Raw genomic sequence first — 26,073 nt, forward strand, 5'->3', positions numbered from 1 at the left:
ATTTTGACTTATCATAAAGGACTGAGTATTTTCCCATAGGGAACTGGGATGAGTGATATGGCTCTTTGAGGACATCTCATCACATTGACTCTCATGATCATCTTTCATTTATTTCCTTGTACTTCACTGTACTGCTCCCTTGTTTGGTCTTCCTGGCTCTGCCCATAGCAGAGAGAAGTTAAGCCCTAAAGCTAAGATCCTTCTGTGTGCTTAAAGTCAAAACGCAAACAGATGGGGAAGAAATCAGGGTAATGATGCTTCATCTGCAGAAATGGAAGGGAGAGAATGTAAGTCATGTAGTTTTCTTCCCTGGGCTTAGAAATGTTGGAACCCTGTGTTTTTTATTTTTCCTTACATGCTAAACATTTTTTTATGTTCTTGGGCTTTGACTCTGGCCATTGCACATTGTAGCCAAGCACTGTAGCACTCTGAGCTATATTTCCAGCTCCTTTTTAAAACTATTTTTGTTTTGGGTCAGGTCTTGCTAAATTGCCCAGGCTGGTCTAGCACATAACCTGTGAACCTGTGGTCTTCCCAAACAGCTGGGGTTACTGGCACATGCCACGATGCTAGGCTTCTATTCAAAACTGTTAATCAAGTTAACCTGCTCCCTGTCAAATTCAGCTTTGCAGTCACTGAGCTCAGCTATACAAGTTGGAATTTCTGCACAGTTAATTCAGGATTCCTTTGGGAGGGTAACTGTTCTCAGTGATTTAATATGTGGGAAGAACTTTCTATCAAGATCTTGAGCATTTTCTAAGAAGGTCTTTTCTTCCAGTTGGCTTTTAATGAGATGCAGGAGCATTTCTAGCAGGAGCAAGTATCTCTGCAGGCTGCCCCCTTCCAATTTATCTGGCTTTTCCATGAGTTTTGTCTCTGTGGTGTATTATTTTAAAAAATAAGGAGGTGTCTACCATTCAAAAAGACTTAAGAGCACATCTCTTATAAAAGAGTATAATCACGCCCAACAGTACTATCTATTTTGAAATGGTAGTTTTCTTAGGAAATGAAATTGCATTTGACTCTTGAATTTCACTTCCAATCTCTTAACCCAAAGCCCTAATAGCACCCATTTTTCAAGTTGCTGTGCTTTCAATTTTCTTTATGCTTTTCTTTCTGATGGTGCTCTTCCCCATTTGGAGGGATTTTAAGTGAGAAGAAGATTCTAGCACATAACCTAGGGATCAATGGATGTTATTAGCCAAAGCACAATGTTTCTAACCTTCACTAAGGGACATAAAAAGCAGAAATCCTGAGGCTATTGCATCCAACTAACTCAATTCTTAAGGAGACAAAGTGCAGAGAAGATGAGACTAGAGTTTTCTGTAGCCTTGCTTGAGAGATAACGTTAAAGAAAATTCCACCTGATCATCTCCCTTGAGCCAAATTCGATGCTTCTGAGATGCAGTGAGTTTGCTGAATATTCATTTGCAGCTCTCTTCATCAAGTTCTTGTTTTCCCTTTTATTTTCCTTTGACATATAATTGGAGTTTTGCATATTTATGATCTGCTTTGTTTTAAGGTGATGGTCTGTCTCAAATGTTATACTTGTTTCGTCTCTAGCATTGTGCCATTAGATCAGAAAGAACAAACCGTCATTAAGTGAGAGTATTTGGCCCACAGCCAGGATCCTCTCCTTCCCCTGTGGCCCTTTGAGTTTACCACCCCTGGTAAAAGAGGACGAACTGGAAGATCTACCTCCTTAAAATATGGAGTATCTGAGAGTCACAAGAGATCTGGGGCATCAACTAACCCATGTGGTGCATTTCTCAGAAACAGTGGCCTGGCACCCTTCTGTGTTGTCTTCCCAGGTGACGTCATCTCACTTGGGTCCCCCATGAGCCACATGATCTGGTGGGAAGCAGCTTGACCTTCTCATTCCTTTCTTGTGAATAAGCACAGGTACACAAATATGCAGGTTGAACCAGTCAAGGGCCACATGGACATGTGGTCTCCAAATTGTAACCACTTAGAACAACTAATGATGGATACCTTTAATAGCATAAGATATGAATGCTTTATAAAGACCAAAACTGTCAGCTTCTTACAAAGTCGCATGTGTCTCTAGGAATTCTGCAGAAATGCCTTTCCCACATGCTGGCTGGAGTCTTGCCTCTCCAGCATAACCTGACCTGAAACATAGGAGGTGGGTTGGAATAGGCAAAATAAGGGGTCACCTCAGGAGCCCAGCTTGGCCCAGGGTCTGATCTAAGTCACTTCATTGACTGGACCTCTGTTTCCCTGACCATAAGATAAAATAATAAGATATGTCACTCTTTGGGTTATATTGTGTCCTACACTCTTGCAAGTATGGAAAGATAGATTGTATTTGGAAGAGCACTGATGACCCCTAGGAGGGAAGTAAAATCCATCAGACCTCGCTGGTAGCCACTGGCCTTCCTACCAGCCCAGAGTTTAATAATATGCCTGTCCTGAGAATCACTGAGAAGTGCTGACAAATTTCTCCACATTTATGTCAGGCAAAGACTGAGCTGGGGAGCGGTGTGGACATCCAGGCTTGTGCAGCAACGTCTTGTCACAGTTTGATTTACACAGATTGCCAGTCATGCGATGTGCAGTTCCAAAGCTGGGTTTAATCCTCGGAGTAAACCTTGACTGGTGTTATTATCTTAAACAATTTGTTTTCTCCCAAGACATCTCGTGGGAGGCCAAGCTCCCTCTTCTGTTTTCCCACAGATGTGAGGGAAGCTAAATGAAGCAGCAAGATAAAAGAAGACATCAGGACAGCATGATGTTATAAAACAAATCCAACATTGTGAAAATGAGATTTTTTTAGTCATGCGGTCCAGTTTCACAGTCTTCCAGAAAATGAAATGCTTTCTCTTTGTTTTTGAGAAGAAAATTTTAACCCAACATCACTTCCTCTGTGCTCCGGGTTTCATTTAAAGTCATATGAATGCATCATTTTGAAAGAAAAATGCTTTAGGATATCCGTCACATTTGGGAATATATTTCGCTCTCAAAATGCCAATTCTATTAACCTTTGCATGTGGAATTGCAGTATGAAATGAAGGATCAGAAAAATACTTGTAATTTTGCAAAGTCTTCTATCAGAAAAGAGATCCCATATTTTACTTGGCACTAACGCTCTTCGCTGTTTTGTAAACTTTTCCTTTCAGTATGAAACTCAGTAAATGCCCTTTTTTCCGATTGTCAGTAGCCAGGGAAGATTGAAACTCCATGTAGTTCAAAGCATCAAGAACAACTGGACCAAAATTTTTCTTTAAGTTCCCTGACAAGACACATGTGCCACTCTCACATATTGGTCTAAGAATACTATTGGCCAGAAGGTAGGCAGGAAGCAGAGAGGCCTTGCTTCTCTTTGCAGACAGGCCCCCATGTGGGAAGTTGGGGAGGGGTCTTCCTTAAAGTGGAGAGACGCTCATCGATCAGCATGCTGGTGACGCAGACGTGGCCCAGGAGTCCCTGAGGCTCACCTTGACTTCATTCTGCAGTGAGGATTTGGACATAGAAGTGGCTCCCGTTATGTGAAGAAGAAAGCTATGGTAATAATAGAGCCAGGATACTGGAGCCAATAGTTCTGACATAGGCTGGTCAGAACCTGGTTAAGCCGCTTTGGATGGCTGGGGTTGCAGCCCAGAACTTGAGCTGATGAACTCAAAAGTGGCCGAGTCCCTCCTGATGCACCCACATGGGCCGGCGGGGCAGGGCGTCCAGGTCTCCAGTTAGACAAGAGCACTGCCATCCTGATCCACACTAGGGAGTTCAGGGGAGCAGAATCCTGGGGGGAAATCAGGGAAAGCCAGACTTTGTCACTCGGGAGGCTAGAGCAGCGCACTGGGGCACATGTGTGAGCTGCAGGATCCCACTTCCTGCTGCGAGGCCAGGGGAAGGCACTGCCTTCCTTCAGTTCTGCTGCTTCCACTTGGTTCTTACTTTGGAGGCATTTATTTTCTAAAGTGTTGACATTTTTGCTTTCAAGGCATTTTTGAGGAAGAGGCATAAAGGCTGTTATGGACAATCACAAAGTTATTTTTATTATTGTCTCAGCTGCACTTAATAAGGAAAGAGTATTTTCTAATTGTAAACAGCATGATTTGCATCGGTTTTTCTCATTTCTTGCATTCCTTGGGGCCCTGTTCTTCAAAGCGAGTCTGCCAGGCAATGACAAGGTCTGAAGCATCTTCCTCAAACCAGATGGTCCTCTGGCAAAAACCAAGCGGGGCAGGACTTAATTAGTCATGTCACATTGTGCCAAAATCAACCTCAATTCAGCTGGAGGAGGAGCCCCTCGAAGAGGAGCCAGGAAGGTCCCCTGGACTTCCCACCTGCCCAGGAATATCCACGATTGACATTCAAGGAGGTGTCAGTATGCACATGAGAGGGAAGAGCGCCCCCTGCAGGTCAGAAGTGTGTAGAAATTACACTGAAGGCTGCCCCGTGGCTCCCAGTTCCTGGCAGCTGCACACACTCGGGGGATATAAGCACACATACCTACTACCCACAGCACATGTGTCACATGCCTAGCACATGCCCCAAGCACGTGTAGTACTAGGATTGCAAACGGAACATGTAAATTACATAGATTGCACCACACATGTATATCACACAATTCACCTACATGCGTACACATTTTGTGCATACATCACACTCAAATACTACGCACACAGAAGAATAGCCAGAGTGAATGTTTTGATCATCTAGGTAAAGGGGGGAGATAAAATACAGATCCATGAAAGGACATTTCGGAGTGAGGTGGCAGAATATGAGATTGGGGAGCTCCCAGCCATATCTGTGGAATTCATGCATCACACGGACAGCACCCAGGGCCACTTTGAACCCTGGACCCACTTCTGTTGGGTGTCCACATTGACTCAGAGATGCATCCCATGTTCCTTCCCATCTCTAATTCTAGTCTAGTGGTTCTCCATCCACAGCATGCATTTATTAGGTTTTTATGGGACTTAAGACCAGCTTCCCTTTTTCTTGTGTCTAGAACCCGTGAAGAGATAGAGTATCAAGCAGATGAACACAACATGCCACCTTCACTACTGTTACAGTTGTTTGGAGAACATGGTTAGATGTGGACACTTGGTTCTGTGAAGGTCTCCCTGTGCCAACCCATATTCCCTTACCTCTGCCCCCAGTGAAGGCCTTTGCCAGCATTGGCTGAGAGAGTGGTCAGGTTCATGGCTTGGCTGCAAGGGTCGCACATGAAGACCACCACCCTCATCAGGGAGGGCGAGCCTGAGAGAATGAGAGAAGGAGCTAAGAGGCCCAGTGCCGACATTTCCTCTCAGATTCTCCACTCAGATAAACTCCTGTCACATTTGGGGGTGTGGCCCCATATGCAGAGGGAGGAGCAGTGATTTTCAGGGCAATTCCATCACAGGGAGCCTTGAAGACTTAGGAGTAAATCTCCCACCTGTCAGGTGACTGACTGGTGGAATTGATCGGTGTTGGGGGATGCTCTTACTGAAAGCCATAGGAAAAGATGCTTTGGAAAAGAAGCTCTGGCCTTGTGGTGGAAGCCATGAGTGACCTGGGTGGGTTAGATCATGGTCATGTGAGAGGGAGAGTGGGTATTCACATCTGTCTGTCCATCTACAGGCAGGTCTCTAGGTGCAGGACTCTCGCTGTGTGTGTGCTGTGTGCTCCATAATGGAGCACACACACTGAAAAGACGATTGATTGGCACGCCCCGCTGATGAGAACAGAAAAGGAATCTTTCCTAAGAGCACTTCTGCAACATTATGTCAACAACTCAGAATATGCATGCCTTTTGACTCTGTATATTTTTAGTCATTCAGTCTAGAGAAACGATCAAATAGGAAGTCAACGTTTGTACGTGAGATGGACATCTATAGGCAAATGCACAGAATACTAAAACAGTAAGCACTGATACAGCTAAAAGTTGACAAAGTCATAAACTGAATATTATCTAAGCATTCAAAGTACTGTTTCCATTGAATTTGCATGACCTCAAGGTTTTTTTATTAAATGTAAACGTGAAAAAGAACAGCACAAAAGTACAGTTGAAATGAACCCTGGTCTTTGGGGACAAGATGACAAAAGTATGTCACCAATTTTAATATAGAGAGACAGAAAATGGATGGATACAGCCGTATGAACAGCAGAATGTCTTCTTGGGCAGGGAAATTAGGGCTCCACTCAGATTTTTTAATATTTGTTTTCCCCAAGTACTTTATGAACATAAATAGATTTTATCATCCAAAGAAAAGCAAGCTATATGTATGAAAGGCTACCTTGTTCTTCTGTAGATAAAAGACAATGTGGAACATCATGTATCCAGACTCTGAATGTGGTTCTTATGAGACGGTAGCATGTATCAGTCACTAATTATCACAATAGTGCTGTGTGACAACCTAGAAATCTCAGTGTTACACAATGAGAGACGATGCTCTGTTCTGTGTATCTCTTACCCTGGGGCCAGTGGGAGAAGTAGAGCATGGTTTTCTCCTGATGAGACAAAAGAAAAGAGTTACCAGAAAAGCAGAATATCTCTTAAGTCCAGCTGCATGTGGCACAGTCGTGTCCATACTGCAGTTGCCAAAGCAAAGCAAATCTACACGTAGCTGAGCCCAAAATCAAGGGAGTGACTATGCAGTTGTCTATTAAAGAGCATGGATCCCTACCTGAGATGCAGAAAGGGACAGAGTCCAAATGGAGACCCAGGCTTTCTGTTAGATTCTGAAACAAACATAGAGGGAGCTTCCTCAGCCATGATTTTAAAACTTGCTTTCATACCTGTTGCTTTATTGTGCTCATCAGTTCAAGATCTGGTCCTAGTGAGAGGCTCTTTCTGTCTCTTTAGATCCTGGCCAACGTGATCATTTTCATCTGCGGGAACCTGGCAGGAGCCTACCACAAGCACCTTATGGAACTTGCGCTGCAGCAAACATATCAGGACACGTGCAACTGCATCAAGTCCCGGATCAAGCTGGAATTTGAGAAGCGTCAGCAGGTAAAATGTGCTTCTGATCCTCCGTCCACATTGTTTTAGGCAGGTCTAAAGTGATGTTGCTGTCAGTGTTGAGTACAGAGTTCATTCATTCATGAACTTCAGAAAGAAACCACAGGAGCTGACTGCTCAGGCCCAGCCCTGGGCTCTTTGCCTGGGGACTTAGATCAGAGATCGAAGATCAGAGATGGCATCTCCTCTGTGCAGCTTCTGGGCTGACGGGCCAGTGACCCAGCACCATGCACATGCAGACAGCTTATCAAATGTCGTCCACAGGCTGGGGCTCGGGGTTGGAAATTAAACTAATAATAATGCTTTGTTAAGATACTTACTGGTGCTCCGTGTTTGTGGCAAGAATCTGCCCCAGCAGACACCTGAGCCTTGCCGCTGCGCTGTTCTCTCCCGGCATTGTGGGTAGTATCTGTGGCCCACAAGGGACAGACGTGTGGACATCATTGACAGTGAGGTGATCAGGAGCCGGTGGGTGCACTTGTCAGTCGTTATCCTAGACCATGGTTGGGGAGAAGCTTAGCGGTGCACATTTGGGAAATATGTTGACTACGCTGAGGCATTACAGAGAGCAGTGCATGAAGACAGGTGGGAGAGCTGCGGGGAGAGCGCTGCGCTATCATGGGGAGTGCAGGAGCAGGCAGCATGGCGCGATCCGGAGGGCAGACTGACCAGAAGAGGGCCTGCAGTGGGCGGGCTTTGTTTGGATGGTGGCAGAAGAGCCATAGAAATGGTTCTGCATTTCTTGGGCTCCAGTATTTATCACCCGGAAGCTAGTCTGTAAAGGTGCCGGTTGGCATGGCTTTCTGAGCTCTCTGTTACACTCCTTGGCCAGCTTTCTTCAACCTGCCTAGGCTGTTAGCAGGTTGGCACACAGTAGATGCTTGATTACTATGTTAAATTGCATTCAATTAATGCAGTCCACAAAATCTCATTAGATGCATTTTGGTGGAGAGAGCACAGGAATATCTTTCAGCACTGGCACTGGGCATTGTTGGTGTAAGAACTGATAAATAGTAACTGAGTCCCTTTTCATTCAAACAGGGCTATCAGTTCATTTGTTTAACAAATATTTATCTATGGAGCGTGGAGTTTGTGTCTCAGGGTCTAGGCACTGCGCTACAGCTGTGAACCGTGCTTTCTCACTGGTATTATTGGCCAATCTCATAGCTATTTTTTAAAATTGCTTTTATGTAGTATGAGGTTTTGAACTCAGGGCCTTTGTACTGGGCCACATCCAAAGCCCACTTTTGTATCTTATTTTGAGATAAGATCTCGCAAAGTTGCTAAGTTGCCTAAGCTGAACTGAAACTTGCTGTTGTCCTGCCTCAGCCTCCCGGAGTGCTGGGATTAAGGCCTATGCCTCTTACCACCAGACCCAGCATTAAAAACTTGCATTGTGTCTATGACCAACCTGAAAAGCAAAGAGACTCAACACCTGACGTTTAATTATTTGATTGTATGTATAGCAAATTCTGAACACATTAAGAGCTACAGACAGTTATTGGCTTGGAACTTTTGTCCATTTTCTTCATACATAGATGTTCAGGAATATTTTACATCCTGGTTCTAGAAAATTCCACCATGTCAACAAGCAGCACATGATAGTCACAGTCAGTGTCAGTGTACTTTATGCTCTAGAGTTTGAGTGTTTCAGAAGAGATGGTTTCCTTATTCAAATACTAAAGAACAAGTCAGTTTGTTCCTGACACACAGATGTAACTTTGTTCTCCATCACTTCCAAAATCTACTTCAGAACAGCACTAAGGCTACCAGGAACTGAAATTCCAAATAGACAGATTATATAACCTAACGTTTATAGTAACAGTTTGACAAAGCAGCAAATCAAGCTACAAACCCCTTTGACCCTTCGTATTTCTCTGAAAAACCTTGAGCAGCCAAAGCACATAGCAGTCTTGTCCCAGTGAGCCAATGGGTCCAAACCTCCCGCAGCCTGAGGACTGTGGTACCCAACGTGCCGGAGAGTCTCCAGGACCGACGTGTTGGATAGCAGTGGGCATGCATTTCCTAGCCTTCAAGAAAGAAGTCAGTGATTCTTCTTAAAATACAGAAAAAAGGCAGTAAGAAACCATGTGAAAGGTGTATACTGAAATAGACTTTGACACCTCAAGTGTGTTTGGTCTCAAATTTGCAAGTCCAGTGCTAGATTCTTATTCCTAGAATGGACTACTTTTCTTGTTAAGGCTTCAGAAAGTATGTTCCTAGAGTGAGGATAAATGTTTGTACTTTTTCATGTAATTAAAGAGTAACAATAAATTACCTTGCTGGAAATATCAAGAAGACATCACTTGGTAGATTTGAGGAACAAAGTACTCTACCATTGGCAACCTATGTGGCCTTCAGAGAGAGCAACAGTCCCTGAGTCCTGGGAGGTCCACAGAGCAAATGAGGTCCTCGCTTCCATGTACTACTTTCTACAGGTCCCTCGTGCCACCTCCTACTCAGCCCATACCTCTGCTGTCACTGTGGCAAACAGCAGAATCCTTTTCCGTCCTTCCTGCAGGAGTGTGTGTGCTGGGCAGCCAGAAAGCAATTTGTTTCAGTTCTTCATTTGGACAAACACATTGTTCCATGTTGACAGTTGCCTCAGAGAGAGCTGATTCTCCTGAGAGGCTGACAGGCCGCCATCTTGTGTATCTTTTTGGCTGTGCTTCACAGCTCTACTTCCTTTTGTCCTTGGTTCTTGAAGAAAAAGGCAAAGGGAGGTGACCCCAGGAAGCCAGTCCTATTCTCCCCGGTAAGGTAATGTCAGCACTTGATACTCTTGTGAAGTATCTAGGGATTCTCAGATGTTTCCCAAGTTGCACAACTCTGTACTTCCTTTTCTTTAAACGCTGTCGTATTTCAAGATGCAAGTTAGAAGCATTTCTAGACATTACAGTCAGTGTTTGAATAAGTGGCCATTTGCACTGTGAGATTTTGGGGAGGAAGAAAATGAAAAATGTTGGTAGAGAATTTGTCAGAGTTGCGTTTCAGTCCTAAAAGTGCCCTCGTTTTGGAACAGTAATAAGGAGTTTTGGCCAGGAGGAAAAGCAGCCCTTGGCCTTAGAATTGAGGCCATTCCTGGGGGACGAAGACACTCCCCTCCATGAGTTCTGGCTTTGGGCTGGTTTTTCACATCCTGAAGGAAACGCTGTGGCCATTTTAAGTACCAGGCAGGGTAGCAGATGGTTCTTTATCAGACCTGAGAAAACCGTGAGCGTTCCTCTGTGGAGTATGTAACAGACCCTCAGGAATTGGCGACAGCTGGATTCAGAGCAAAACCAGCACCCGGTCTTCTAACTGCCAAGGTGATTGAAATTAATATTCCCTCTTTAGGAATTAAAACCAGTTTTCTTTTTTTAAGCACAGAGAATAAACATCTTTAAGGATATTTTACATTGTCTGCCTTAAAGTGGAACTGTCCGTGGGTAGAATATAATAACTGTATGTACATTCCAGGAGACAACATGAGTTCAGTGAGGCACAGAAATGCCCTGTACAACTGTGCTCAGCACTCTCTGTGGCATTTAGTGAATCAGTGACTGTCCTTTCTGGCCATGAATACAAAATTATTTTCCTCTCTGCAACTTCAGTAGAACAACTAGTGGTTGTGGAGTGACCGTGGTTGGACGGATGCTGGGTGTATCCATTTTTATCTTAATTGTCATATTATAAATGTAGTGCATAACTCATTTATATTGCTAGGTGAAGTGTTTTTGAGTTGCTCTAGATCTGTGCTACTAACATTTGGTTCTTTTTCATGGTGGGACTATCAAGCAGTGGTCTTTTCAGCACTCCGGATGGCTCCGGCTTGGGATAGTGGTCCACAGCTGGTCTTGAAATTGCATTCCCATGCACCAGCACTGAACGACAGAGCTTAGCTGCCACCCTGCCCGTTCTGCACGTGGCCATGCTGAGGCAAGGGGCGAAGGATGCCAGCCATGTGCTGTCCCTCCAGTTCCCCCAGCATAGCCTCCCTTCATGCTTGAGGCAACAGATTGAATGGAGCATTCTGCTCCATGGCTTTGGACGTTTGATGGGGAGTTGTTCTGAACACCCTTTATCAGTCCCATCTCTGCATGTTCAGTTCACTCTTCACCAGCAAACCAGATGAGGATGCTTCGATTACAGGACTCATCATTTCTCCCTGTTGCCGTCATCTGAGCAGACACGGGACTCACGGGTGAGACTCTCCGTGGAGCCAAATCAATGAGACATTCTCATTGCAGATCCTAAAGAACTGAAGCAGGAAGCTTAACGTAAATATTATTCATGCACTTTGGATAGGATGGTGTGCCCAACAGTTGCAGGAGGACGCGGACATACACACTGTACGTTGCTCAGAATTTGTACTCTGGATGGCATGTGTAGGCTCGGCCTGGCTTCCTGCACCATCAGAGACTATTAACAAAACTCTCCCTCATCCCAAAGATATATCTTTGGTATATCTTCTTCCTTCTCTTTTCTTAAAAAAATTACTTACACACTCTTTGTCTTTGCTATCTATTCTTTGATGAAGAGGGCCGACTTCTATTGCTCCTGGTCACCCTTTGGACCCACTTTATCCGTAGGAAATAATGAGGTAAGTGTTGTTCACCACCATTTTTTTCTCAGCCATTATTAGTGGAAGGTGAAACTTCAGAAGACAATGACTTTTGCTTAAAAGTTGAAAAACATGGACAATGGAGATTTCAGAGAAGAGCTCTTTGCACAGTGCTGGCATTGCAGCCTGTCAGGATGAATGTCGGGAATTGTTTTTAAGTTTGCACCACACTGCATCACATTGATTTCTTCAGTTCTCGTGAGGCTCAGATGTGAAGTCACATTGAGAAATTCCAGAGCAAAATGCTTCAAGATGTGACCATTTCGGGTGCCTCTAAATGAGAGATGAAGACCAATTCCAGGATGAATACGTCAATAATCCTCAAAGCAAATCAACAAACTTCTCCAGTAAGTCCTTTTGTTGGGAAGACTGAGACCCTTACCTGTCCCCAGAGGTGGCAGTGAAGGCTGTGTGTGGAATGTGGGCTCTGCTTTTGAAGGAGAAATCAACACTCGCAGGCCCAAGATCAAGGGGGAGGGGGAGGACTGTTCGAAAACGCTGGAAAGCCTTGATGCCTAATGAGTAACATAAATGTGGGAAATTTCAGGGGCTCACAGAAAAACCATGAGCAACTATTTGTTATTTTTTTAAGAAGAGATATTTTGCTCCCAAGGAAAAAATAAAATAAGATTGCAACACTTAATCAGAGATTATTTTAATGATTAAGTATATGCAGAAGTCTATTTGCAGTAAAATAAACCACATGGTAAAATAAAACCCTTCAGAAGTTTGCCCTGTGTGAAGAACTTGAGCAATACTCCCAGCTAATGCCCATACTGAAGAGACATTCACCTGAGTTGCTGGAGAGACACTGGAAAAAGGGTACCTTGCTCTAGATTATCACGAGCTAATCTTTGTTTAAAAAGCCAGGAGATCGGGATGCCTAAAAGTTGTTTCCCAGGAAGAATCCTGGTTTGATGCCTCTGGAGCATTGGGAGTGCCCGGTGCTGCAGTGAGACTCCTGTCTGTGCTCTGTGATGTGTCATGTTGCTACTTTCAGGAATGAATACTAGGCAGAGGATGATCTAATGCAAAGACTAGAGAAAGTTCTCCATCTTTTGACAGGAGTGAAATAAACCCAAACACAAGGAATCCCAAAACCAGCCATTCTTCTCTCCACTCTTCTGATATTTGTCACTGGAAGGAGAAAATGTGTCCCTACTCCAAAAGCAAAGTGGCACGTCGTCTGTGATTGCCACCTTATGTCCCTTCTGCAAATGTAACACAGATGCACTATTATAACTTCTAATGGAGAAAGGGGAGCGTTTTGGATTTATTGTAATAGGGTCACTTTCAAAATGCTAGTTATTGGATCTGCATGTTTAATGGTACATTACCCTGAGCACAAGCACCTCCAAAGGCATTAGTGGAATGCTTACTGAGCTGAGGTACCCAGGGTGTCTTCATCAGATTGAGACTCGTGAGCTGTTCAAGTTTTGTTAATTGCTTATGTGTTCAAATGGTGTTATTACTGGAGGTTTTCTTCTCAAGGCTGAGTTTTCTCAAAATCTTTGTAAATTATGTTCCAGGAGTTCTCTAGATGAGTCTTTTAATATATTTCCATATTATGAGCCATTTAATATATGTGCAGAAATGAATGTGAGAATTCCTCCCAAACACATATGGTTTTATAAATGTGAAAATAGTTAGGACTTCAAAAACTTCAGAATGAAATACAAAGAGTATAGAAAATAATTATACACATATAAACTCAGGCATACACTTTTCAAATTAAATAGTATTTTATATAACTTCTCCGTGGATTATAGAAATATGCAGATAAGGAAGCGTGTACTTCTTCTATGTATCAGAATTCCAAATTCACAATTTTTTTTATCTGTTATGTGTTTAAGATTTTTCCAGATATGACAAAATAGTGGTACCTACACCATAGATCCCTGTTCTCTTTGTGCTTAAATTCTATGGCAGGATACAGACTGAAGCTTACCAACCCCACAGTTTTCATGTAAAGACATAACAACATAATGACACAAAGCATGACAGGGAAGGTTGAGGGATGGTTGGGAATACTAGTCAGACCGACGTTTCCAGGAATGCAGCATGTGAGTGGAAATGTGAATTGCAGAAAGTCTTGGCTCCATGAGAACTCAAAGTGAATAGAACTACCACGTAGCCAGGATCCAGATGGTCTTCCTCCAGGATCATAAAAGTCATTGCTACAGTTGTTGAGACAGAAGACTTGGGGAGAATGGCAGGACACAGATAATATGCTGGGCCTTGTAAGTTCTAGATAAGGACGGGAGATTTCATTGCATACTGAGTAGAAAGGGTTTTAAGGAGAGTAGCAACATGAACTGACTAACATTCTTAATCCTCTTGGCTGCAAGTAGAGGGCAGCAGGAGGAGGAAGGAGTGTTGTAGGGTGACCCATTAGAAGCTGTGTGTCTTGGTCTGCTTTTTGTAGCCGTAACTGAACACCAGAGTATAGGTAATAGTTTATAATTTATAAATGGAAGAGATTTCCATACCTCAAGATTCTGGAGGTCAAAAAGTCCAGGAGGATGGTGTTGACATCTGCTGACAGCACTCGGGTGGCAGAGGGTATCATTTAGTGAGACAGCGTGAGCTCCTAGCACAGGTTTTACTTTCCCTTCTTATAAAGCCACTAACCCATCATGGGGCTCCACCCTCATGACTTCATTTAACCCTGCTTTCCTCCCACAGGGCCCACCTCTAAGTCCCCTTAACCTATGAATCTGGGGGTCATGTATCCAACACATGAATTTTTGGGGGACACATTCAAACCATGGCTCCAGGCAGTGGTATAGAGAAAAGGGCCTCTTGAGTGAGAATAGACAGATGTGGGATATATTTTGAAATTGAACCATTAAGAGTTACTTTGGGATTAGATGTTAGAGGAGAGAAAGATAAAACTATCCAGGAAAGTTTCCTAGGTTTTGAGCTAGAACAACTGGATGATGACTAACATGCTACATGTCAGATTTCAACTCTTTGATCATGGTATTTACCTGGAGTTAAGGGAAAAATAGAAATCAAGAGTTGAGCTCCAAACATTCCATTTTGAGATGCCTTTTGGGTACCCAAGGGGGCATGCCAAGCTGGCAGTTGTAAATAAAATCTGGAGCTAAGGAGGTAAATTTGGAAGTCCCCAGTATATAGTTGATATTTAAAGCTACTGTTCCAAATGAGGTTCCCTGGGGAAAGAATATAGTTAGGAAAAGATAACATGGCCTTAGCACCAAATTGAAAACCTACCAGTGTTTAGGTAGAGATAGAAGAGGAGGAACAGACCAAGGTTACTGAGAAAGATCAGCTGATTTTGTAGATATTATGATTGGTGTTTTATCTCTAATTTGGTTTTTCAGTCTCACTCATAGAGTCACTACAAATTGAACTTATTTTGATGGAATTCCTGAGGACTCTGTTGTAGATGCTTCAAATGAGCCTCTCATAAAACACTTCTTTATGCTGACAAGGGCCCTATTGCGTAAGTGTCCAATCTGTGACCAGGTTTCCTCTCACAAAGAAAAGTTGTTCATAATGACAAATACCCTATGGCTTCCATCTGTCTTGTGCCCAGTTTATTTCTATCAAGATAGTCTCTAGAACTCACACTGCAAAAGAAATTTAGAGCAGATGGGACCAGATGATACAAAGGAGGCAGCTTAACAAAAGGCACGAAATAACCAAAGCAGTGTGCTTCTGACAGATCCCAGAGCCAGCAGAAGTGGTGGGCCTCCAGGACTCTCATACCCCAGCAGCATGTGCAGAGAGGGAGAGCAAGAGGCCCTGTGAGATGCAGCATTTATTGGGCATTCCCCTGCAGGATTTTCGAAAGGTGTTGTAACTGGGGGACTTGGGGCAAGCACACAGAGCTCCCTGCACTCATGCGGGGGTGAGGAGAGGTCACTATGGCTTACCTGCAGTCTCCACATGGTGTCGGGGTCAGTGGTGTGAGTCAACCAGGTTCCGTCTAGATGTCCCATTGGGAGATGGGAGTGGGGGTCACCAACAGATAGTCATACCAAGCATATGTCTGGACTGATCACTTTGAGCAAGCAGAGAAGACGGAGGAAGTGGGGGGAAATGGAGGAATAGAATCCACCAGTGGTGATCAAGTCCTGCTTCTCCTATGAGAAGGGCAGCTTAGAGTTACAGTTAATGTCAAACTGCATTAGTCAGGTTTCCTATCACTGGAACGCAGTACCTGATGCCTCTCATTTGAAAGAGAGAGGTTTCAGTAGTTCACAGTGTCAGAGGATTTGATTCATAGTTGGCTGGCTCCATGGCAAAAGGGCATGGCAGAGAAAAAATGCATAGATCATGGTGGTCAGGAAGCAGAACAAAAGGGTAGCACTAGCTAAGAAGGGGCCCAGAAACCAGACATGGATCCCAAAACCACACTTCCATGGCCCACTCAGACACACTCAGAAATGTGTTTTAGGCAGCTCCCAAACCAGTCAGTTCACACTTAAGTTTGTCACACAGGTGGTATAAAATTATAGGAATTCACTGTAATGAAAAAAAAATCATAGGGTATGGCTAAGTAGAAGTCAAGAAGATAAGTTTCAGGGCAGAGAGTGATTAACACAGTCAGGTCCTGAAGAGTCTATGTGAGAGGAATGTAAGGAAGTGACCCCTGCTTTTGGCAAAATGGTGGTCATTGTTGGCTGGGACAGGGCACATACAATGGCAAAGAAGGGTCAAAATGCATGAGGTGGTTGAGGAGAAATGGGAAGAAAGGAAAGTCAATCAGAAAGTATCAGCATCACCACCCTTTTCTATGGATAAAAGGTTTTAGACTCTATTCTGCAGACTATGGGGATATGAACGATATACCCAAGGAAGAGGTATCTAGCAGTAGTAGGCCTAAGGCAGGCATTATAAAAGGGAACGGTCCTGCTCATATACATAGCAGCAAAGAGAAGCCAAAAATGCAGAGTAGGGAGTCAGCACCCTGTTGTATATTTAATAAAGAATCTCCGGCAATCCCTTTGAAGTTGCCTACTGATTGTTTTTACTGCATTACGTTAATCGTTTTCCTCACATGTCTTTGTTTTACCCTGAATCATTATTCTGAGGAAAGGATGGGCAGAGGGATTGGTTGATTTTTCTACAAAGGATTCGAGTTCCTGTGTTATTAATTAATCACAGGTGCAGTCTATCCCCTATGCTAGCTCATATTCTGGTGATCACTACTAGAAAGTTTTTTAACCCCGATAGAAAGGATAGAAAACAGTTATTTAAAAGGAGGCAAAATATAATACGGAAACCATGAAGAGGAACACAATTCTGGCAAGGTTATAGAGAAAATAAAGAAAATCATTTAACACAAAATACTGAAGCCTTAACTAGGTTTGAGTATGTTTTAGAAACACAGTGTTTAAGATCCACAATGAAATTATACCACAAAATTAAATGTTGAAAGAAAACAAATTTATCCTTTTCTAAAAACTCAGCACATACCAATGCATGTGTCATTATAACTGTGTTCTCGGGAGAATGACTATTCTGAGCTTAGCAGTTTCAAGGTTTAGTAGTTTAGCTGAAAGCACGGTCCGCATTACGAGAGTGGAAAGATCAAAGCCAGAAATTTCTCCTAAAGATAAATAGCAATCAGCAGCCGGTAGAACTCCCACAGTGAGAAAGTAGAAACAAAAAAACCATGGGTGTTCTTTCCTTAGTCCGAGTCCTGAGACTTTCTCACTGCTCTCCCGCTGACCCCTTCAAGATTGCAAGCGGGAAGGTCTAGGGAGTGATGTTTGGCCTTATTGGGATTTTGCGGGGTTTTTTTCCTTTTTTTCACGGTCCCCCTTTAGGCAGCTCTCCCATGTGCCAGGTTCCTCAGGGATTTATGACTGAAACAAGTATGTAGTGTAGGATAAAGACGTGACTGTCTTGTCCCTGACTATAACATGAGTTCAAACCAATCTAATGGAACACTAAGCTCACCTGGTCATGCAGAGGTCTCTGTGCTGGAGAAAATGGCCATCTTTTGGAAAAGCTTAGCCACTAGCACGGATTCTGTCAGTCTGGGATAGGAACCAAGAGAAGGAGGAAGAAAAATGCCTTTGAACAAAATAAAACACACATCCATATGGGGGCCCAGTCCAGTATGACGACGCTCCAAAGGTATCTCTGCTCAGGTTCCTCCCAAGGTCTCTCACTGCGCATGAGTCACCTGGGGGCAAGAGGTATCAAAGCCACCTTAGACCTTGGAGCCAGGTGAAGTGATTCAGGGTCCATGTACCACGATCTCCTCCTAGCAGGCCTGCTTATGTTCCTCCTGTCATTCTTAACTAGAATGTGAAGGGTTGTTGGCAAAGGCTATTAGTTCATTGGTTTTTGTTTATGTTCTTAGTTATTCCCCATGGTCCTACAGTCATATCTCCCAGAGCTCGTGCCTCCTAGCAGTGCTCTGACCCCTGAGTATCCCTATAGCCTCTGCAGGAGCCACTCCTCGTCTCTCCCTCCCTCTCTGCCAAATTTGATGCAGGCCAAATAAGATCTTTGACTGCTCAGGGCTTCCTGACTGCCTTAAACAAAACCAGACATTATCAAACACCTCTTCTCATTATGAGGTTCACATACACTGTCACTCACAAAAGTAACATTCAGACTTCCTAAAACTTCAGAGAGAAAAGATACACAGCAAAGATTTCTAGTTCTCCGAGTCCCGTGTTCCTCGCAATGGCTTCCAGCGTCATATGGACTGACGTATTTCTATAAACTTGAGTTATTTTAGCTACATTGTTATAAAAGCCATCAGTCTCCTTCTAGGAGGTAGTGAAGACACAGAATATTTTGGTATGGTACAAAAGATGCAGTTTTATGTCAGAAGTGACATATAAGCTTAAAATCATCCCCGCTTGTTCACTTGATCTGGATCTGCTGAAAAGCATACATTGAAACTCAGCTTTATTAAAACCCTTGGCTCGTGCATACAATCTCAGTGACAGGGAAATGATTCCTTAAAACAGTGTTGGATTTTGACATTGATGAGTACAATACTTGGCATAATTACTGTTTCACATCTTTGCTGGTGAATTTTATTAACAAACTGAATGGGAAACTTTAGGGCAGTATGTAGGAGTGGATATCACAAAGGGTGGATCAGTGAACAGAGGAAAATGTCAATAACAGATTTTAAACATTAAAAAGAAACATGGGTCATGGAGCTCCAAAAATCTAGGCCCCGGTGGCATAACTCTTTGCAGTGGGTGGGCCTCCTGGAGCATTATCGATGGCATTTTGAATACCTTGTTGAAAAACAGAAGGAAAACCTCTCATTAAAGAACAGTATACTTCATCAGCTGACATAAGTGAGCATAAAATGTGACAAATTCCATACGAGAGAAAACTTACAGACCTCTCAGAGTTGCTGAGGAAGGATGCAAAAGAAATAAACCTGTCTATAAAGGAAGCCCACTTTTACAAGCCTCCACTGAAAATGTTCCTTTTATTTCCCATGTAAGTAAGCATTTACGGCTCCTGTCTTTTGTCTTTTGTGATATCATGACTTGATTGGATTGGATCTAGAAATGAATATTGTAAGAAGGAAGACTGCAGTGAGGCAAATCAAGAATATTATTATGCAGAAAAATAAAAATATACCAGTTTTATGGTACCTTATGGGTGTTTTCGCTATAACATGACAAAGGTAATTGTTTCCTTTCTTGGTGTCTTTCTTTACCAGGAAATAATTGTGGGCTACTTTGTCTTTCAAAGTATATATTAATGATCTGGCAATCTGAGCATCCTCGTTGAAGATAACAATGTGTAATATAACAACCACTGTTAATTCCTATCATTTTGCTTTGAAATCCTGTATCATTTTTATTGTTTTTCATCTATGTTGTTGTTATTTTCATATTTTTAAATTTTCTTTAAAATAAAATTAATAATAATAATAATTGCTAAATACCATCCAAGCTGAGAGTTGATTTGGAAACCTGACTGTTCTGATGCTACAGAGAAAGTTTTGTGCTTGCTTGTGGCCCAGCTTTTCTTCACTGGAGAACTTCTGAGTAGACAAGGCTGAAAATCTGGTGTTTCCCTGACTGTCTTCACAGTCAGTGCCTATCCTGCAGGGGAGGAGACCCCAAGTATGAGCCTCATTTCCGATGACCTGGGATACTGCACCTCTCCTATGGGAGTGCACAGAGCGGGAGCCTCCACGAAGCCAGAACGCTACCTGCCTTCTGAAACAGCTTACAGGAGTGAGGGCGAAGGTTTGAGGATCGTATGGGACCAACCCCCACTGCATCTGCCCAAAATGCTCAGATCCCGTGAACTTCCATCTAGCCTCTGTTTCATTTATGCTCTAATATAGATGACCGTAGTGTTAGATAGGAATGGATTTGTTTATTCTTGTTGGTGTGTTATCTTTCTGTGTTCCATTATATTAAGAAGTCTTGGTTGTCATATGTTATACTTTTTCAACCTTTTAGGCCAATTGGAACTATTTTTTATATTCATGAGTTTGGGGCCACGTCCCTGTAACTTTGCAGTTCTAATTGCTCTCTGCAGCATTCCCTATAGTTTCCAAAATTACCATTATCAATCGTGTGTGTGCACGTGTGTGTGTGTGTATGTGTGTGTGTGTTGCCACTTTCTTTGACTTCTAGCATGTTTATTTTTCTACATAGAATGAGGGGATCGCTTTGTACTTTTCAGGTTTTGAAACTATACATTATTTTTTTAGCCTTCCAATCTAGAAATGTTGGACTTTCTTATAGAAATACACCATTAAATCAATCAGCAAGCTTTCGGGCTTTGTTCCATAAACTTCTCACAATGTTTTCATAGCTTTCTACTAAAATTTTATATACCCACGTGCTCTGACAAAGAGATTATCTTATTTGTAATATGACTTTTATTGGTTGTAATAGTACAGAGCTATGGTTAGGATGTACAATTATGTACTATCCAGACACTCAACAGACTCTGCTCACTTTAGCAGTGCCTTCCGCCTGAACCCATACAGAGATGCTCCTTGACTTACGATGGGGTTGTGTCCCAGCAGATTCATCAAAGGTTGGAAATATCCTAAGTTGAAAATGCATTTAATTTGCTTATCCTGCTGGGCAAAGTCATTGAACACAAAGCCTGTTTTATAATAGGGTAGTCTGTGTCTTATCTAATTTATTTAATATCACACTGACAGGCAGAACAGTTGTATGGGTATGGCTTGATACCATCACGAAGTCAGAATATGCTAAGGTAAACACTCTAAGTCAGGACTGACATCAAATGTTTGCAAACTATACTGTTTTCTTTCACACTTTTAATTTTCATATTGTTTGGCATCAAAAGCTTTGCAACAAACACAAAACATCCTGGGCAGCTTTGCCATACATGTGCTTACAGGAAGGGCCCAACAGATCTTTTTATATAATGAAATATGCAGTCCTTTCTAAAATATGCTGATTTTTCTAGTTTTTTTAACCATTTGTCTTTTTAAGTCATAAAGTTTTGAGTTTGCTTACAAATCTAAACTAGCCTTGCTTTTCTTGAGAGTGGATTTAATCCTTTTGCATTTTTTGTCAGTCATGTACCTTGTCTAGAGCCTCTCATCCTATTTTTGGTTGTTTAGTACTATTTCCTAATTTTTTATAATCTCAGTTGATTTTGTATTTCATTTGCTTTTAAAGCATGATTTTTAAAGCCTCTATATTATTTTTAACATAACTTGTGAAACATTTTATAATATCCTTACCAACATTTTAACCCAATTATCCTTTACCTAACTGACCTCAATAGAACATGTCCATCTTCTTCTTTGCTGATAAAGTACAATTTCTTTTAGATGGAAATAAAAAACATAAAACAAAAAAGTTATCTTTTCTAAAGTATCCTAAAATGGCTTTACTGTCGCTTTCTTCCTTTCACCACTCAACTTTCTGCCCTTCAATGATTTGAAGGACATCGGTCAAGGGCATTGCGTTATTAACCAGGCCAGGTGTTAACAGACTCAACCCTGCCCTGGTATTAACTGTCCTTGGGAGGATTCGTATGAAGCTTCTGTGTGGCATGAATTTGTAGAGTGAAGGTGAATGAAAATGAAGCTGTGGAAATGGCAAATAAGAACTCTGACATGAAGGTAGAAATGACGCAACAAAGCATTTAATTGTGCAGGGGAGAAAAACCACAGTGGATCCAAAGAAAGGATCAACTCCACGCTGTTTTGCTCTGAATTTCCATCCACTCCTCACCTTCACCCTGTCACTGTCATCCAAACCCATTATTCTGCTGAAAATGCTGGCGATCCAGGCATTTGCCATCCTCAGCCTGCATTTCTGAGTGTTTCCCTACTTGCCCGCTAGTTTGTCTACTGGCAGAAAATACTTTTGGAGAGTGACAGGGCACGATGTCAGTCCCCCGACTTCTGTCCTCTCTGTACTCCAGCAGGAGAAGCGCTTCCTGTCCCCGCCCCCTCCAAGTGCACCACAGGTCAGGACACTTGCTCCCTGGGGACATCCTTTCTCCGTATTTGCAAGAGCGAGCTTTCGCTCATCACACATTTCCAGCCATCCTGTCTGGACTACTGGCTTCTAATTCAGCAATAATTCTCCTATCCGTTTATGCTGTTGTCCTGTTGTTGGTTTCGGATCCATTTTTCGTCAGCACCATGGACTCAGAATATCCACCCGCCACCTTTACCCCAACCATATTCCTCTGCCACTCTCTGGCTTTAAATTCATGGCTCCCCTCTTCTACCACCCCAACTCTCAGCCTCCTGTCTTTGGATCCACTGTGTTTTTTTGTCCCCTGAACAATTAAATGCTTTGCTGTGTCATTTCTACCTTCACGTCAGAGTTCTTATTTGTCATTTCCACAGCTTCATTTTCATTCACCTTGGCTCTGTAAATTCATGCCACACAGAAGCTTCATATGAATCCTTCCAAGGACAGTTAATACCAGGGCAGGGTTGAGCCTGTTAACACCTGGCCTGGTTAATAATGCAATGCCCTTGACCAACATCCTTCGAATTATCACTGAGAAGTGCTGCTGTATGATGTTATTGTCATGAGCATCATGCTAGTTCCATGCTGTTTTGCTGTGACTCTGGCATCTCTTGATAGCCATGTGATCTTGGGGAACTTGCTTAACATTTCTAGTTCTTTGTTTTAATATATAAATTGGAGAGATAGTGACATAATCTATCTCAATTGAGTTTGGGGTTACTTCAACATTTTTGTCATTCAAGGACCCTCTGCTCACTAAAATATGTGTTTATTTGAATTCCATATGGCCTAAAGAAGCCCATAGAAACCACCCAGAGCTTTGTGTCCAGGCAGAAGAGTAGCTGAGGCCCCATGAAAAGTCGTTGTCTTCCCTGTGAACTTTTGAGAGTGGTGATAAGTACAGAGTCAGTATTTTCAGCTTCAGGGACCTTGGAAAAGAGAGAATGGAGGCAACCATGGGAGACCAGGATGTGCTTCTTCAGCCAAAGATTCTGGGTAAGGAGCTGTTGAAACCTGCTCAGAGAGAGGACACTCAGTCCTCATTCCAAGAGAATGCCAAAGCTCGTCAAAGAACTTTGGAGGAGGTATTTGATTTGAGTCACCAGGTCAACACTGAAGGCACAAATTCCTAATGAATTCATTGCCTTCTTTCTAGTAAGAAGGTTCTAGAACATTATTATTAATAAGTGTTTCTTTTTCCTGAGAAAAAATGAGGAAAGCAAAATATACTCCACTTAAAAGCCTATAGCTTCTTTTATTCAGCAGGCACCAGAAATACCCACTACAGACATTTCAATGCCACTCATATTTTATATTACAGATAAAGAGAGAAATCCTAACATCCTAAAAACTCAGAGACAGAGACAGCGAGAGAAAGAACAAAATTGGTAAAGTGCGGTGAGATAAGAGTCAAATTTATCTCAGGAACAACATCACATGTTATAAAACAGTACAGGGAAAAAACACTCTTAAAAGTATTGAAGGGAAACACATTGCTCTTCAATTTGTAAGCCAAATCAAAGTACCAATAATGTTAAAATAAAGACTTCCAGAGTACATCATCTCGGAAAAAGCAACTCCCCTGGAGTTAGCATGGAGAGTGGTAAAGTCATCTGAGTATTTCCTCTAGTAAAACAAAACTTAATTCATTTAAAAGAGAAAGTTTGGCATAAAAGTAAAGCCTACAAGCAAAGAAAGAAGTAAGACTTAAGAGATAAGACGGAATAATTTTAGTTGCCTATCATAAAAATAGCAATAAACAGCAAGAATAAAAAGCCCAGGATATTTTTTAAAATTGGGTGGTTTTACATTGACGATATTGAGCCGGGGATATAGCCCAGTGGCACAAGTGCTTGCCTGGCAAACACAAGGTCCTGAGTTCGATTCCTCATACCAAAAAAAAAAAAAAAAAAGATATCAAATACATTGATGATATTAAGTGATGAGTGTCTTATGTAGAGGAATTGGTCATGTCTGTACGTAAACGTTGTGTATATGAAGAAATAATTTATCTCATTGCTTTTTTTTTTTTTTTTTTTTTTTGGTTTTTCTCCGGTACCGGGAACTGAACTCATGACCTTGCGCTTGCCAGGCAGGCGCTTTTGCCACTGAGCTAAATCCCCAGCCCCTATCTCATTGCTTTAAACCATAGTAAATGCTGTAGTTTTAATTTCATGCAGGTTTAAAGGAGAGGATTTAATTTTTATATTCATCAAATTGAATCATGGATAAATAAGTTTGGAAAACTCTCTTCAGGTGGTAATCCCAAATTTAATGCAAAAGGAGGCATTTTTTATCTTTGGTCACCTCCTGGAACTATGCAGATTAACACATTGAGTCTGGAATCTTTTCCTTCCGTTCCTGTGCTGTGAAATCCCAGCTTAAGGACTTGGTACAAAGTGCTTATTCTATTTAGGCTGTGGAAGCCAGAATCCTGCACATACTTCTATGCACACAGCTCCATATGTTGCTATTTGCATTTACAGAGCATCTTCCCTGTGAGGAAATGAAGTTTATCGTAGATCTGATAAATATCATAAATGACATAAGCACCGCATTCCGTAGTTACCTCGTCCTGAGTTGTTATGACAGGGCCCGTGGTGGAGATTTACTGAGGGTTAAACCAAAGCTTGAGCGAATGGGCACTTTCATCAGTCGTCATGGAGCACAGCTCAAAGAGCAGGTTTTATTGGGGAGAGGTTGCTTTTGGGTTTCTTCTGTCCACCACCCCAAGTCCCAGCATCATCCCACGAGGTGTGCAGCTGGAGGCATTTCCCTGGTGATGTGGTTTCCAGAGGAGGGGAGACCTTTCCCCACCCCCGCCTGGAGCGCCCTCACCAGGCAGCCTTTCCTTGTCCTCGCTTGGAGTGTGTGAAGGCACTTTCTACGGCCCACCATCCAGCTCTGCCCAGTGTGGGCTGAGCCCTGAGGAGCTTTTCGTTGGCATCCTTTATGTGGTTGGTTTTTAACCTCTGTATTCCTGATCTGTAACATGCCTGTGTTACTAGTGTCTCCTCCATAGGATTTGTCGGGGGGATTAGTGCTTCAGAGGTCCAGACCCCCTCAGAGGTCCAGACCCTGGCCCCTGAGGGGAATGGCGTAGATGTCCACCCTCATTGTCGCCTCCTGGGTTCCAAGACTTGAGAACTGACGATGTTAGGTAGAGACTCGGCTACTAAATGAACTCTCAGAAATTCCTTACAGGTTTGGGGAAGGGAGGCACACTGCAAACCTTTGGAAATTTCCAGCGCTTAGTGACAGCTCTTAATAGTTAAGTAAACAGCAACTCAGTGAAGCTGAAGAGGTGATGCAGGTTTAAACCAGCTGGCGAGGTTCTGGATATTGGCCACTTGCTCTTGTCTTCCCTTCCCTGTCTGCCACTAGTTGGCAAGAGTTTAGATATTTAAGTGTCTGTGGCCGCTGCAGGCCTGCCTGTCTTTGATGTTGACTCTTCCTTCTGTTCTCCCTTTTCTTCCTTCCCTTCGAAGCAGCGCAGGGAAAACCCAGCTGCCGAGTGAGTCTTAAATGCGCTCGGTGGCTGGGTTCCCAAGTGCAAAATGAGGCCTCTGTAAGTTTCCGTGCAGCCTAGTGGTCCCTAATTTTATATTTTTATAATATTACTTTCATTCTCTTATAAACCTTAAGAAAAAAATCTGACAGATTGCCTTTTTTTTCACTCTGAACTGCATCTCACACTCTGAGCACGATTTTGAGGTGTTTCCTTCTGCATTTCATTCTTTCCCCCATGGACCTTCCTTCCTAGCCTGCAGGCATGAATTCATCTCATGCCAGAATATTCCCATCCTAGATATTGCTTTAACTGTAAATATTCATGTGCTTATTGCAGCATAAGGATAGCAACATAATGCTAGAAGTTTCCTCTGAAACAGTTTTGTTGTATTTATGAGGAAGAATGCTAATAGGACACAGTGGAAGAAGTCCATTTCACCTAGTAATGCATTCTGCCACTAATGTCATCAGCTCATGGTCCAAAAGCATCAGTATTCTTCTTAGTGGAGATTTCGGGTAATGAGTGCGTGCTACAT

General features: G+C 42.6%; 1 protein-coding gene across 1 annotated transcript in view; it reads left to right on the forward strand.

Moving 5' to 3' along the window:
- Adcy2 (adenylate cyclase 2 (brain)) overlaps window positions 1–26,073 on the forward strand; it is a gene marked incomplete at its 5' end in the record, with an annotated part of 386,357 nt that overhangs the window by 204,954 nt on the left and 155,330 nt on the right. Inside the window, one exon of the mRNA XM_005407072.2 lies at window positions 6,818–6,967. Within this exon, the coding sequence (XP_005407129.2) occupies window positions 6,818–6,967 (150 nt within the window). The remainder of the gene's footprint in view (window positions 1–6,817; window positions 6,968–26,073) is intronic.

This window comes from Chinchilla lanigera, unplaced genomic scaffold (genome assembly GCF_000276665.1).
Source record: "Chinchilla lanigera isolate Chin_1 unplaced genomic scaffold, ChiLan1.0 scaffold00103, whole genome shotgun sequence".
In the NCBI taxonomy this organism is placed as follows: Eukaryota; Metazoa; Chordata; class Mammalia; order Rodentia; family Chinchillidae; genus Chinchilla; species Chinchilla lanigera.